Source organism: Fusarium vanettenii (assembly GCF_000151355.1).
Source record: "Fusarium vanettenii 77-13-4 chromosome 2 genomic scaffold NECHAsca_18_chr2_1_0, whole genome shotgun sequence".
Classification (NCBI taxonomy): domain Eukaryota; kingdom Fungi; phylum Ascomycota; class Sordariomycetes; order Hypocreales; family Nectriaceae; genus Fusarium; species Fusarium vanettenii.
In genome coordinates this window covers 1,572,024-1,587,974 of record NW_003315867.1, presented here as the reverse complement: position 1 = coordinate 1,587,974, position 15,951 = coordinate 1,572,024, and the positions used below count along the sequence as shown (strand labels likewise).

Genomic DNA, 15,951 nt, shown 5'->3' with positions numbered 1-15,951 from the left:
TTTGAGCAAGACGTCGATAATTGTGCAGTGGTGAATAGTGACGTGAGTTGTATTGTCTTGTCTTGTATCCGTAGGTAGTTGCCGGTCTATTCACAACCTACCTCTCTATTACCAGGTATGACAACTACACCTGGTCGCGGATCTGTTGCCGATGCGGAACCGAGCATCAGGGCCTGGTCTTGATACACATCATATGTAGAAGGACTCGCTACAAAGTGTTGTGCGCATGGTCACATTGCGTACAGCTACATGATGGCCAGGTCTCGGCGAGCAGGGAAGGCATGTCGAATTCCGCTTTCACATGGAGGGAGTCAACTTCCAAGCAAGCAAAGCAGCCCGTGCCATGCCGAGACTACCTATATCCAACCTGAATGAAGTAGGAGGCCCCGGCGAAAAGACGGTGGCCGTTGAAGCAAGCCGGGGCCGGTGGGACGGAGAAACAGGGGATAGAGGCAGCGCAGCGTCAACGACAGCCAGCAACGACATGACATGGGCGGTCAAGTCGGCATCCAATCCCTGGTGGAGACGCAGACAGGCAGAGAGGGGATGGATAGAGAGAGCCTCGGGGTCAAGTTTCACATTAAAAGAGCAGAGCAGAGCTTTTTTTTTTTTTTTTTTTTTATGTCGCAGACAAGGGGTGCACGAACCTTCATGTCAGCCCTCTAGATGCAGCGCGCGCCATGGTGTCGTTGGTTGGGCTATCCACCTTGACCGGTCTCGAAAACAGGAAGAAGAGAAGGAGAAAATTTCTGTGAATGGAAGGCCCTTGGGGTGGTTAATCCCTTGATCCCTGGCATGGGGAACAGGCAGGGTTGGAATCGAATCGGCTCTTGGAAGACGAGGAGGTCCTTGCAAAACTGATGGATGGATGCTGGCTTGGTTCGGGTCTGGACTGCACAATGGGATCTTGCAGAGGGCAAAAGCTTACATCGTATGAGGGTAGAGAGGGCAGCTAACAAGATGGATTCCAATATTTGACCCATCTGTCTTGGCTATTGTTGCACAACAGAGCAGTGCCTGTGGGTTCATTCCCAAGCACGCCCCCTTCCTCGGGACGCTTGGTCTCTTTTCCTGGTGGATTAGGTAGGTAGGTTGAAGAAATGCAGCCGCAGCCGCAGCCGCAGCAGCAGCAGAGGAGCATCTGCAGCATCTGTATCCGTGGAAGCGTGGCTTTTGACGGAGGTTGGTGGTGTGGGGGAGACTAGGAGACAGGACCCTTGTTACTTGGAGGACAAGTCTGTACACCTTTTGAAGGACGAGTTGAGAAGGAGAACAATTACAAGATGGAGAAGAATGATGAGCAGGAGGGAAATATTGAGGATCAGGTTGTGCGTGAATTGATGCTGCTCTGAGATTAACAAGAGAATGAATCAAGATCTAGATAGACGAGCGTCTTGGCTCTCGGCTATACTTGCGGCTGAGGCTGAGATGAAGCAAGCAAGTCGCCATGGATAAACACCAACACCAACACCAGAAACCTGGGTGAAACCACGGGATGCTGGTCGGTCCATCAATAGCTATGACGATGTATGAGGTTTACGAATACGGCGCCGGCATCTCGACTCGGGAATCGGAGCTCCGCCGCTGGATGTTGTGCTGCAGCCACCCGGTCCTGCGCATCCGACCCGGCCCAAGGGCGCAGAAGCCGGGTCAGACACGGGTTTTGGTTGCCTGCAGGAGTTGTGACGATGGTGACGGAGGGTTTTTGGAGTGAGATCAGCATGAGAGTGTGGGGACAAGACGGGAACGCGTGAAATAACGACATTTATACGGACAAACACGATCAGGCTGCGGATAATTGAGAGCGACTTTGCTGCTGTTGCCGTCTAGTACTTGCTTCTTTCCCGGTGTCACAGTTGCTAAGCACAGTACAGCATGTGTGTATGTGTGCGTGCGCGCGTGCGTATCATGTTCGATGAAGACGCGCACGCGGGCGATTCGATGCTGTGCCGTACATGTGTGTGTGTGTGTGATGAGTGCGTGTGTGTGTCCCTGGATGCCCGTTTTGGGGTGTGGCACCGAGAGGCGTCGGCCAAGGCACTGACTTGTAACAAGGGGAGAGAAAGGAACCAGCATCTTGGAGGACAAGAAAAAGAGGAAGAAAAAAACTGAAGCGAGCGCGTCAGATCCGGATCCTGTACGTCAATAGCCGGACCACTGTGATGATGGCGATGATGATGCCTGGAAAACCAACAGAGATAATGGAACTCTCAGATGAAGTGGGAACCAACGCCTTGTTCAAGGCGAAAGAGGCGAGGCGGAGAGAAAAAGAAAAGAAACATGGTGATTGGCATGCTTCATTGGTGTTGCGATTGAGGCTTTCTCCAATTTGTGATCAATCAACAAGTCTAGGCTTGAAAAAGATCGTCAGGGCGACTAAATAGTTACTCTCTCATCAAACCAGACCATCTCAGGTCAAGCCAAGCGAGGCGGCGAAAAGAGGAGAGGAAACTGTGAAGGATTGTTGTTTGTTTGCGATGGATGATATGTTGCTTATCAACAACCGGTACAGTTACTCGACAAGGACCCCCATGCCGGATACCATTTTATCCCACCCAGTCAGGGAGATTCTAACCAATCCGCCGGCCCAATTCCAAGCCATGGAAAAAAAAAAAAAAAAAAAGATCACAGCCGACGTGCTTTCGGCACTCCAGGCCCTTTAACCAAACCTGGACACCTGAACCCTTGTTCGACGGGCATCCCACATCCATTGAGGGATCTGGATCTGGGTAAGGACCGCCGTAAAGAGGGGGAAGGAGAAAAAAAAGAGAGGGAAAAAAGAGAAAAAAGAGGGTCCATCCAATATTTTCTTTTTTTTTTTTCCTTCTGTGTTTTGCCTGTTGTTGGCTTTTCCCCTCTTTCAAGTGTCTCGAGTCTCTGGTTCGTGACCCCCCCCTGGTCTTGTCCCATCGAAATTTTTCCTCAACGGCGCAAGGCCAACGAACAAGCACTTAGTGACGGGAACTTGGCTCTGCTTTACATTCCTTGAACCTCTTGTGTTGTCTTTTGAGACTGCGTTGGCAGCATTCAAGGACCCTTGCCTGTCTCCATCTCGCATGAAACAAACGTGACCAATTCGGACATGGACAAGAAAGAGTAGAGAAGAGAAACAATCTTGGTCATAATTTTGATTGCCACGCCGGCGGCCATCAACCACCGCCGGCCGCCACCACTTTGAGAGATTCTGCCCCCCCCCCCCCCCCCAAAAAAAACGAGATAGAGAGACAACACACACACATACATTACGCGCTACGATACGATACGCTACGGAGAGAAACAAGACAAGCTCTTTATTGCATTTCTAATGCTTAAGAGCCTGCGGTAGCTTCCCTGTCTGCACCTGCACCCGCTGTTCGGTGCCGCTAACGTTTCCCGCCGTCTCCGCCCAGGCCGCTGACGCCCTCCCTCTTACTCTCTCTTACTCTCGCTCTCTCTTCTCGCTTGTTACATGCAAAAATTCATCATTGCGCTTCTCTCTTTGGTCATGGGTCGCGTAGCCTAAGCTCCACGATAGGATCCAATTCCCATTCATTCTCCGCTCCCCCCCCCCCCTCCCCGCAGAAAGCCACGCCGGTCCGCCGCACTACTGAACCAGGACACTACCACTCGCACACACACCAACGCCAACGCCATACCGCGCTTATTACAGGCGGTGGCAGAGGGGACAAAGAGCTCAGGGACCCAAAAGTGACCGGCTGAAGAGCTTCTCTGGGATTGATCAATCATCTTGGACTCGGTCGAGTCTAGTCCGGTCAAGCTCGCCTTATCCAATTCATCCATCTCAATCTGTCATCCCCCCCTCGTTTCACACCTGCTCCAACCTTTCCCAACCCCGAAACATTCAATTCGCAATCCGACCTGTCCTCCTCCGGCGGCTGCCTCGGTTCGCCGATCGTTTCCCGCCTGGTCTTGGACTCTTGTGTTTCGTACTCTTCTTTTGCTCTCATTCTCCTCTTTTCAAGCTCATTGTTGGTGCTTATCATTTCCGCGACAAAGAAGGGGGGGAAAAAGAGATAGAGGTACTAGCCTCCGGCCGGATAACCCGAGCTGCCGTTCCGCCTTCCGTCCCCGTCTCCGTTCCGTCCACTTCCCACCCCCTCGGGCTTCCTTCCTCCGCGCGTCGCCCTCGTCCAAACCATCGCTTCAAGTGCCCGCTCCGCCCATCGCCCATCGCCGTTCGCCGTCGCCGTCCCCTCACCAGCGTCTCACCTAGTGTCGCCCACAGCCATCGGCTCCGTCCTCCGTCGCCCGGCGGGCCGTCACCATGCCTGCGCGCGGCCCTCCATCTCCGAGCTCCCAACCGGCCAAGCGACAGAGGCAGAACTCATTTGACGATGGATCGCCGCGCAACGGTCAGCCGAGCCCCAACGATCGACAGCAAGCCGACGCCGCATCGTCCGCTGCCTCTGCTCCTGCCTCTGTTGCTGCCTCGGTAGCTGCCAAGCCAGGCCAGAGCAGCAACTTTCGAAACGTCAGCGCCTGTAATCGATGTCGCCTCCGCAAGAACCGTTGCGACCAGAAGCTCCCGAGCTGCGCGAGTTGCGCCAAGGCTGGAGTTGCCTGTGTCGGTTACGATCCCATCACCAAGAAGGAAATCCCACGCAGGTACGACAAGGAACTGGACGCGCGGCGGTGTGAGAGCGAGAGCCTCTATGCCTCGCTCGACGTCGCGTGCTGGATATCATATCGCGCCGTCAATGTTGGGTGGTGGATGATTTGCTGACCTATCGCGCAGTTATGTCTTTTATCTCGAGACGCGAGTTGAGCAACTCGAGAATCTGCTCTCGTCCAATAACATCGCCTTTCCCCCAGCCGAAAACCTCGAGATATGCTCTCGCCCGATCACCGATACCGCTAGTATCAACTCGACGACAGAGACGGGCTACTCGGGTCAGTCCGAGGCTGGCGACCGCACTATCAATAGGCCTCAGAGCCAGGCAGTCGAATCGCTGAAGCCCAAGAAGCCGGGCCAGGCGGGCTTTCTCAACATTGTCAGCCCCTCGAAACCCCGGTCTTTGGCCTCCACATCTGGCGTCTCGTTTGCCAGAGTCGTGTACGCTGCTGTGCAGTACTCTACTTCTGGTCAGACGGGTATGGGTGATCGACCGGGCTCACGTCAACCTACAGGAAATGGAGCTTCGCTGCGCGACTCCTTCTTTGGTCTTCACACACGGCCCACCATCAAGCCTGCTGCTTTCCCTCCCAAGGAAGTCGGTCTGCGGTTGGTGAGGCTCTACTTTGAGCATTCTAACCCTCAGATTCCAATACTCCACCGAGGAGAGTTTATGCAGACTTTTGACCGTGTATATGCCACACAGGACCCCGCTCGGGGCTCACGCGAGCTGTATTTGCTGAATATGGTATTTGCTATCGGCTGCGGTGTCATCGTGGGCGAACCCGTAAAGACAGAATCGTCGGGCGGTAGTACGGGCGCCGAGGCCAGGAGCCGGTGTGAGCCTGAAGAATACCATGCGAGCGCTATTGTTCACCTGGAATCGTGCCTGAGCAACAGCGGCGGGGGGTTGGAAGTATTACAAGCCGTGCTTCTCTTGGCTAACTTTGCCCTCCTCCGCCCTGTTCCCCCTGGACTCTGGTGAGTGATGGATCAGTGAGCTGCTGAGAGAAGGGACTAACGTGTGTCAGGTACATCATTGGCGTTGCTGTACGACTCGCGGTTGACCTTGGCCTTCATTATGAAGACGACAGAGATGTGGAAGTGGCGATACCCGAGCCTACCGAGTCGGAGCAGACTGAGGGTGCTGGGCCGCGCGAGAATGGTGTTCAGGCTCGTGGAAGAAAGCTGTGGACGCGTGACATGAGACGACGTCTGTGGTGGTGCACGTACTCGCTTGATCGGCTGGTGAGCACATGCGTTGGAAGACCATTCGGTATTAGCGATCAGGTCATCACAACCGAGTTCCCCTCGCCGTTGGACGACGACTATATCACGCCGACGGGGCTCTTGGATCCACCATCGGACCAGATTCAGCCCAGCTACAAGCATGTCGCCCATCATTACTTCCGATTGCGGCTGCTGCAATCTGAGATCTTGCAGGTGTTGCAGTATAACCAGGCTCAGATCGCCAAGTCGGGCGTCTCGACCAAGCATGATGATACGCATATGCACTTGCCGTCGCCTTTCCTGGTACAGTTTGATTCGTTCCGGTCATGGCGCATCGACATAGACAGGAGACTGTACCGGTGGAAGACGTCGGCACCTACGAGACAGGAGACGGGCGTCATGTTCTCGACCGAATTCCTTGAGCTCAACTATTGGCAAGCCATCATCATGCTCTACCGCCAGAGTCTGAGCGTGCCCGCCATGTTCGAGGGCGAGTATAACTCGTCAAACGAGGTCAACAGTCCCACGGCCTACCAAGCCGAGCTACGTGAGGATGAGGATCGCATCTATCTCAAGGTTGCTGAGGCTGGCCAGAAAATTCTTCGTATCTATCGACAGCTCCATCTCAGTGGTCTGGTCAGCTATACTTACCTCTCCACGCACCACCTCTTCATGGCAGGAATTTCGTACTTGTATGCCATCTGGCATTCACCAATTGTGCGAAGCCGCCTTGTAAGTTTACTTGTGTTCATAGCAAAAAGAGCTGCTGGCTAACATGACATTAGACCATGGACGAGGTGGATTTTACCATCCTCGCGGCCAAGTCGGTCCTTACCGATATGATTGACAAGTGCCCGCCTGCTGAGACGTGCCGGGATGCCTTTGACCGGACAGCCAAGGCCACCATCAAGATGGCCAGTTCTACAGGAGGTTTTGGGTCCCCGACGACTCAACCTCGAAGACAGCGCTCAGCTTGGAATACGCCCCCTGACTCATCCAAGGGCTCGGCACAGGTCCGTCATCGGCACCAGAGCTCCGACCAGGCGTCTTATCAGTTCGACATGTCACGGTCCGACTCGCTCTCCTCTCCGACACTGTCCGTGACGGGCGAGGTGAACGCGCAGCCATCTCCCCCGATGGCGCGGACTGCTGATGGGTATATGCTAAAGTCGCGTAATCGCCCAAGCCCTTCCGAACTCAACCAGGAGGGATCACCCGTGGAATCGGGCATGGTGCCATCGCCTGGTGTTCCCAGGAGAGTGACATCACAGCCATCCACGGGTGGTGGATCGTATAACGGACAGCACACTCAGCAGCAGTTCAGCGGACCAGGACCAGTTGATTACCCCGACGCGCAGACGATGGAGTTCCTACAGAACTTGGGTGCCACGGCCAACGGCGAGTTTGGCAGGATGGACCAATCTCAGATGGACCTCGGCATGGGTATGAATTGGGAAGGCCTCCATCACGACTTTAGCGAGACGCCGCAGATGAACCCCTTTGATACCTTTTTCTTTGGCGGGCCTCAAGGTTCCAACGGCAACGGGTCCAGCAACGATGGAGGAATGAATATGTGAGTAATTTATTGGTTACTGTTTTGTTTTTACTTGTCTATCTATCTATCTATCTTTATTTGCCGGTGCTGGCGCGAGGGCTAGCTTGCAGACGTCAGGCAGTCTGTCAAGCGATGGGTGGCATTCTTGTCTATTTTTTTTTTTTTTTTTCATCTTTCTTTTTATATCTTAGTCTATACTTGCTCAGATCTGCATCAGAGGGCGAAGGCTCCGCCTCTGTTACTTGTTGTCATTGTCAGTCGAAAGTGAGAAGAGAGAAAAAAAGGTTGGGAAGTTGGTTAGAGGACATGGTTTTGCCTTTCGGCTTGGCTGGTTGTATCTAGGCCATGGTCTTTTAAAAAAAAAAAGAGATGGGAGAAAAGGAGGGGGGGGCGAGAGGAGGACACACACAACATGAAAACAGCCATGTTGCGCAGGGATCAAAGGGACAGTTGAAAAGGCCGATTCGTCTGTATATATAGCTTTCATGACGAGAACCGTTCAGGGGGGGTATCTATGGAAATGACTTGGGCCTCTGCTCCAAAGACTCGAGCCCTTTCTGTCCTATCGTCTTGCTTTTCTTCTGGCATTCTCGTATTACTTGGCTTCATCCGTCCTAGATTGCCGTGACCACTGCTACTACATCACCCCGTGCTTCATATCCCTCCCCGTTATCCAACTCAGCATTATCTATAATCAATCACTCCACCACTTTCCCCCCAAAACGTTCGCTGATGCAAAAGTCCCCCGTCCATCAACTCTTTCTGTTTGTGCTGAATTTCGTAAAGTCGTAACCGGAAGAAGAAAAAAACATGTTCAAGAAGTCGTAGCAACCCCTCATCGATCCCGGCTATACCGTCTACTCTCCCTCCTCGGCGAATGGTCTCTCGGTGGGTAGTCTCTGTACCCATCATCCCTGTATGACTCTCGTCGGTACCGTTCCTGGCTGTATCGCTGGCTGTATGACCTCCTTGGCGGCGACGGGCTGTGCTCCTCCTCGACGACGATCTCGTTGTCCGATGATAAACCCGACACTTCGGATTCTTGGGCGAAGCGCGGGCGTGGAGGTGCAGACGAAAGAGGAGAGGGCGTCATGGATGGAGGCTCGACAATGATGCGCTCACGGGCTGGGGGATCGACAATCACAGGCGACACTCTCCTCCGGCTTCTCTCGCGCGAGCGCACAGTCGTAGCCTTTGACCGTGTCGTCCTCCGCGATCCATTGCTCCGCGGCCTCTTGCTCTTCCTCCCCCTCTTGCTTCTCAAGGTTATGACGCTCCGACTCGCAAAAGTCGACGAATCACCTCCAGTAACGCTGCTCATAGGCGCGCCAGACTCCTCGACCATGACAACGGGTCCGCGGTGCAGGATGACGTACACGAGCCATAGCAGGAGCAAGAACCCAGCGACGGAGCCAAGAACAATTCCCGCCACGACGCCTGGGTGAGGAGAGTTGTCAAGGCTGCCGTATGTCGACGGCACGGGGACAAACGACGTGCTCGAAGGGTCGTTTTGCCGAACCGCGAGCCGGTTACCGGAAGGTATCGTTCTCGAAGGTAGGACGGGCATTTTCAACGATTCCCTCTCTCGAATGGGTTCTTTTCTCTTTGTCGTCGATGGATATCGTCGTTGTTTTTGTTGTTTTTGTTGACGTTTTGCCCGAGCTACGACGGGAGAGCCAAAAGGACGCGCGCGCAAGAAAGGCAGGTCGCAGAACGAGAGACCAACTCTTAGCGCATGGCAACGGGGGTTATCGACAAGGAGCGATCGAAGTTAGCTTGCCCCTTTCGATGGGGGAGTTTGATGATCGACGAGTGAGCGACGAGGATAGGGATAAGTTGAAGATGGAAGAAACAGAAATAGTAAATTAAATGGAGGAGCGAGGATGAGGCTGGTTATGCAAGCAAGTTGCAGGCGCTCGGAAACTACCGCAGAGCTTCCTTCTCTCTCACTCTCTTTATTAGATGCACGTCCCAGCCACGCCAATTTTGTTTGGTCGGTAATCTTAGCGAGACACGGGCAAGTAATTACAACCTCTAATTTTGGATTTGGCTTTTTTCTTAAGCTCTCTAGAAGAATTCTAAATGAATAAACGCTTTACTGTTACGTATTAGGCCAATTTCTAAAAAACTTCTATTCTATTGAGCATCCGATAGTCAACTCGGGTTCCGGCGACCGCGCGGCATAAAAGTGGGTATTCTCGGGCCCGGCCCGGCCCCGTTGTCTCGCAAGTAAGAACGGCTTTCACATGTTCTCATGCCAATCACCAAGCAACATATCCATAGTGATGTACATTTAATGTTTTCTAACTTTTAGACATGGTCGTCTCTTTTTACTCGCTACAAAGACCCCCTGGTCGCTCAAGATCTAACCTACAATATCCCGCTCCCTAATACATTTACATCAAAATCATACAAGGCCGTGGTCGCATATCCAGAAATGCGCCCCCATGCAGCCAATGCTCCATTGTTTAATATAGTACAAGAAAAGAGAAAGAAATGGGAATAAACTTCAAGTCAACTTTTCCAGAAACTGGTCCCAGTATCGTTCCGATCCGAAAAAGGAAATCTGCGGCAGGCGCTCCGTCGTGGTCATTAGATATGAAAGCAAACAAATAAAAGTCAAGAGAGTCAGAGACTTTATACTCTGATTCGTGGTTTCGGGGGAAGTGGTGGCAGTGCACATGTGGGTGGTGGAGCGGGCGGAGGGCCTTCACTCAGTTGAGGCATGCTTCGCCGGTTGAACAAGCCTTTGCTGCTCGTGTCTGGCCTCAGTTGAGGGTTGCTGGCGGATGCGGGGATCGGGGGGAGAGGCACCGTAGGCGGTGGTGCAGGCAGTGGCAGTGACTCCGGTGCCATGGGGGGAGGGAGATCGGTCGAGACGCTATACTGAGATGCTCGATCCGACACTATAGACTGCATGCTCGCCATGCTCGCTCGCCTCTGGGAACGTGCCTTGGCTGATGCCGAATCACTTCGGCCGTCGCCATGCGCGTCCATCGACGTACGGCATCTGACCATCTCGTCAGACCCAATTAGGGACGACCGAGATCGAGTTCTTTGAGGGGGTCCAGGTCGGACCGGTGTTGTAAAGTTGCGCACCATTGGATGAGGACTCTCAGATTTGCGCCATTGCCGCATCCCTGAAAATCTGCGTGAGCTGGCTGGTCGGTTAACCTCGACGATAGGTTCATCGACAGGCACCAAACTTGACCGTCGTGATGGTATATCATAGGTGTTGGGAATCCTCGGCAGGGACATCAAATCATCATCGTCGGGGTCAAGCGGTTGGGTCTCGTCTCCGTGACGAGTCACCGGCCGCTCGTGCACCTCCTCCATCGGTGAGGGTTGATCAGCTACCATTGACAGTGGTCGCGCGATCGGCAGGGTCGTCGGTGGTGCTCTGCGACCCAACGATCGTGTCTGGTACTCAGTCATACCTGACTGCGTCATCATGCCAAATTCCTGCGCTGTACTCCTCACATACGAAAATCGTCTGTTGGACGTGTTAGGAACGCTGAAATTTGGTGTTGGTGCCTTGGAATGTGACGGCGTGTTCACATCGTGAATCACCCCTGATCCGTACGTCGACTGCGGTCGCACATTTGCTGGTCCACCGCGAAACTCGACGAAAGGGCCCAACACTTGCATCGATTGCCTTCGGTCGAGGATCGCTGCAGCATTTGGTCGCGGCCTTGCCTCCGGTTGGCAAGTCGCTTCTTGCACCTTAGACTTCTCTTCAAGATTCGTAGGGAAAGTGTCCACAGTCGGTGACGGCTCGGGGGACGATCCAGTGGATGTCACAACTGTCCGCTGTCCAGAGGAAATAAAGGAAAGGCGGTTCGAGCTATCTCGTAGGCTATCCAGCTGCCTGCCATCGTGTGATACAAAGCTGTTGGTGGTTGAAATGTCGTCCAAGGACTGGTCAACGGCTGCATCAGGTTCGGCAGTGGTAGTAGCCGAGTCGTCGGCATCGCTCGCTCTCCTCCACTGAGAGCCTTGGGTGCTCTGGCTCAAGACGCGCGATAGTCGATCCGGATCCCTCACCACCAGTGTCCGTTGGCTGGGCTGCTCTCGTAGGGGCACAAATTCATCCTCAGCTTTGGGCTTCCCCGTCTCGGTAAGCGTTCTCTTGCCTCCCAGGTTCTCGATCTCACGGCGTAGTGTCGCAATCCAGCCTTCCATATCCTCAGCAGTCTCGAAAATCATCAGAAAGTTGGACGCTTGTCGCCGTTCTGTAACCCGTAGGTTCCAACGTGAGAAGAGTGATCGCGAGGAGTCAGCAGTCAGCGTGCCGTCGGATTCTGTAGCTGAAGAAACTTGTATCACCCAATGACGGCCAGGAATCACGTCGCTGGCAAAAGCCGCTGAATTTTTTCCAAGATGGAGAACCTTCTCGGGCAATCGGTCAAAAGGCCCTTCTGCTGAATACTGTAATAGATAGCCCGATGTCACCAGGACGTAGATCTTGTTCGTCCATTCAAACTTGGGGGCGGGGCCAGAAGTGTTGCGTCGGTGCTTCTTCTTGACCTTGGCCTTCTCACTGGTGCCTACTTCCATGTCAATTGCCGCAGGCAAGTCCTCGCGGGATGCATTAACTCTGCGCTCATGCATGCGCAGAATGACTTCTGGGGCCAATGACGTAGCGGGCAGTGTCATGTGCTTGATAGCTTGAGGAAATGCTTTGAAGAGTGGTGGAGGATGCCATGTTGCAATCGGTCCTCGCGCGGGTTTGACTGGCCCTTGAACCCTGACGGCACCAACGGATTTCTGGAGAGTAGATGGGGTCTGATAGTGAGCTTCGAGCATAGTGGATAATGGGCGCGGGCTTCGTGGTGTTGTAGGAGAATGGTCAGACACAACAGCTGACTGGCCATTGGAAAAGGTGCTCATATCGGTAACGGACGTGTGACTCCCGATCGATGTGGGCGTTTCTGGGATTGCCAACTCTTTTGGTGCTTTGGATCGACCAAATAGACTCCTCAATCCCAACCTAGACTCCCTCTTGTTCACCTTTTCTGGCTTCAAGGGAACCCGGTTTTCCTCTGCTGCCATAACGTCGATGTCCGGTGGGCGGCTCCTTCGCGACGGTGTATGATGGCTCTGGAGCGCTTCCAAGGTGCCGCTATGGGCCATGAGAGAATCTCTGTAAGGCATGGTTGCGGAACTAGCAGCGGATGCTTAGGATGGCGAAGAGTTTGCGAGGGGATGCCCCCAAGGGGACAGCCGAGCGGTGGACGTCGTCGTGTAAGATATCTGTCGCGCAGGACAGAGCGGCATGAATCGGCTGCCTTATTGCCCAGATGCAGGCGACGAACTATGCTGGTGTGACGACAAGTTGAGGATAATACTGCGAGCACCTCGGTTGGGAATATGCGCGGGACGATGTATTCGTGCGCCCAAGTGTGTGACAGGCGGGAAGCGGGAGCGGGAGATGGCGAGGATAATGGGGATTGATGGATTGGAATGTGGGCTCCCGTCTCGGATCTGGTGGATCGCAACTTGATATCAAAAGGTTCTGTCGCAAGATGGCGCCGGCATGAAGTTGTAAGAGGCTCGGCTGTTTCTTCTTACCAAGAATGGAAAGTAAAGGTAGTGAGGAATAACACGAAGAGACAGAGAGAGAGCGACGCAAGTTGACAAGACAAGAGAATGTGAAGCCTACTTGGCCGTAAAGAATGAGCAAGCGAGCAAAGTAAACACGCCAGAACGAGGGCGCGTATTCAGACAGAGTGCAGCAAGATAATGTAAGATGTTTGGATTGGAAAGGAGGAGAAGAAGTCAGCGAGACGCGGGAGGGGGCGGGAGGAGGCCCGTTGTATTGGATGGAGGAAACGGCTCCCAGAACGGAGCATGTGGGTGGTGTGGTGCCGGGTCGTGATGTAGTGAGTACATCAACTACGCATCGGGGAAGGTGCAGGGCCTACTTACTTACCTTACGGGGATGAGCATGGGGATGGGGACCTCCAGAAGGAAGGAAGCCCACCCAACGTGCCCGCCAACCTCACCTCAGGCACGGAAGCAGGAGGGACGGGATGCAAGGGAGTGTTAACGAGGAAGGGATTTGGATTTTCTTCTTATCAGGACTCTACTTTAACAAGAACAGCACAGCAACATCCTCTCCTCGACATCAAACCCTCCCTCGAGTCATCAACTCGACTCTCCCTCGCCACGGCGCTTCCACAGGGAACAACAGTGTCTAAGGTGACATTGCGCTACACCCTCTTTCTACTGGAGGACGAGGTACCTACTCTTTTCGTTCGCACCTCAAAAAGAGAGCGTCAAGGCACTGCATCCACCCAGTCAAAGTCGCAACAACATGGGATCCGCTGGGTCAAGAATCCCTGCACTACCAGAGATGGTTGGAAGAACAAGCCTCACGCAGGTACGGGGTACATGTGAAAAGAAACACGCACAGGGCGCCCACAAAGCCCACCCACACGGGGCATCCCACTGGAGTGAGCGACGCGGCCAGAACATGGGGCCTCACCTGGTGGAACCTGATCTTGATGACCAAGAACAGAGCGCCCAGCGAGGCGAGCGACGACCCAGCAGCAGAGGGATGAGGGAACAGACAGGGGCGCCCCCTGCAACCTGCAAAACGGCTGCCAGGGACCGAACCATACCTAACCAGCCCGGCGAACGGGGGGCTAACCAGTGGAGACAGTTTGGCAGCCCGGGAATCGCTCCTCTCAAGGACACCTTTCTAGCCCGAGACAGAGCCATTGGGTTCGTACAACTGTATTGTACTATTGTCCGAACATGGGCTGATGAGGCTGGAGCTACTACGTAGGGCGAAGCTCATCCCTCCCTCGTCTCCAAGGCTGGTCTTGATCATCATGGTGGCCGGCCCTTTGAGGGCCCAGGAGCCTGGAACACATGGGGAAGAGACCAACCCCCAGCTGCTCCAACAGTCTGAGCCTTGTCGATTGGGCCAACAAGTTTCACGGCAAACATGGACGCGAGCCCGACGCAGATGACGATGTTCATACGTGTGTCGCAGCGAAAAAATTCAGGACACGCAATATCGACGAAAAGGAACGGACGCGACGGTTTTGTACGGCCCAGTAATTGGCTGAGACAAGACACACGGCTTAACACGACACGACACGACACGACGCCAGACGGCACACTGGATCGATTTTTAAAGAGTTTACTTGCGCACGGCACCCAGACGGGTTGGAGGAACTCTGTTCTCTCCTAAACGGGCTGAGCCTCGCCGTCGGCTCAAAGTGCCACGGCCTTCGAGGAACCAACCTAGCCTCTCGGGGGCCAGGGGTAAGCAAGCCGCCTTGACCTCCTAACCCAAACCCTTGAGCCATGGGCAGGGTTGAGCGGGAGTTTCTCAACTTGTGACAAGTCCAGCATCTATTAATCCCAGTTTCTTCCTAGCATCTCGGCTTAGAACCCCCCATGTCACCCCCACTCCAGGAATGGAAATCCTTGCAGCTCACCCTTAACAGCGAATAGCAAAGGAAACCGCTGTGTCGCAGGCTGCACGCGCGTTTCGGAGGCAGTGGTGGTAACGGTGGCTCTAGTCACGATCTTTCGATGGTCCAAGCCGATCCTTTTGTCTCCTGTGCCAAAATGATTTGGCCTGTCAGCCCTCATCTACCAACCCAAGGTTCGGCATCCCGCAGGGCATCACGCGCATGCGAGATCCTCCGGGACGGCTGCGCAACAACTCTTTCTGAGAGCATCGCTGAAGCTAGACTTTACAACACCCATCACGGAAGCACAACCTGCGGTCCGGGCTCAATCGCTGCCAGACCAGTGTCTCGCAAGCACGGGAGCCGGTGTTAGTGCTGGGAACGTGCCAAAGGCAACCTTGCAACCCTTACCCTTCTGCTGTCATTTTTGCTAGCCTGAGCAGTCAATCGGTAATACAAGGATCACAGAAAGGGTCTTGGCCGCTGCGCTGGCAAGCCTCATCAAGCTGAGAAGCCAGAAAACCAGGGCTCTTGTTTCGGGATCGGCGCGGAAACGGCACAAAACGAGCGATTCCATTCTCGCTCTCAACCTCAGCTGGTCATTCGGAGGAAACGTGTGACAGGGGCCGGATTTGTATCCTCGAGCCTGCATCTGCCGCGGCGCCAACAGCGAACACTATCCAACATCAGGGGCTATTTTCCCACTCGCCTTATTACCCTCTCATCTTACACCATTTAGCGAACACGATTTGTTGTTCATCTCCATACTGCGGACTCGGAAGAACAGGACGTCTTTGAGTCTGTGCTGGGTTCCCTGCCTCGAATCCAAAAGTTCTTGGACAGCTCACAGAATGCATCTCATTCTCCACACAGCGTACAGGTTGCACGTGAGGAGAAGCTGGTGCAGTTCAGTGCTGGGATCATTCTTGTTTGCTTGAGTGACGTCGGTTGACAACAAGTGCACTTCAACATCTACATAGAACATACTAATCACAAGATCCCCGAGTCATAATTCGACGGACTATAGACTTCCTGCATGAGCAAAGGCTTTCTCGGCACTTCGAAAATCAATCCGATGATTAAATCACATCAACAGAGGCAGCAATTTCTCTCCGCGACGGTTCTCA

At 53.9% G+C, this 15,951-nt stretch overlaps 2 protein-coding genes across 2 annotated transcripts; one reads left to right on the top strand and one right to left on the bottom strand.

Moving 5' to 3' along the window:
- Positions 1-4,264: 4,264 nt before the first annotated feature.
- Positions 4,265-7,419, top strand: NECHADRAFT_34259 (uncharacterized protein; the record flags this gene model as incomplete). The annotated part of the gene is made up of 4 exons (XM_003046487.1): positions 4,265-4,605; positions 4,736-5,593; positions 5,644-6,574; positions 6,628-7,419. 4 exons carry the CDS (start codon positions 4,265-4,267, stop codon positions 7,417-7,419), a joined length of 2,922 nt encoding a protein of 973 aa, XP_003046533.1.
- Positions 7,420-10,034: 2,615 nt separating this feature from the next.
- On the bottom strand, positions 10,035-12,551 carry NECHADRAFT_90933 (uncharacterized protein; the record flags this gene model as incomplete). Its single annotated transcript, XM_003045916.1, has 1 exon — positions 10,035-12,551. The coding sequence occupies one exon, from the start codon at positions 12,549-12,551 to the stop codon at positions 10,035-10,037; it is 2,517 nt and encodes an 838-aa protein (XP_003045962.1).
- Between the last annotated feature and the right edge of the window lie 3,400 nt (positions 12,552-15,951).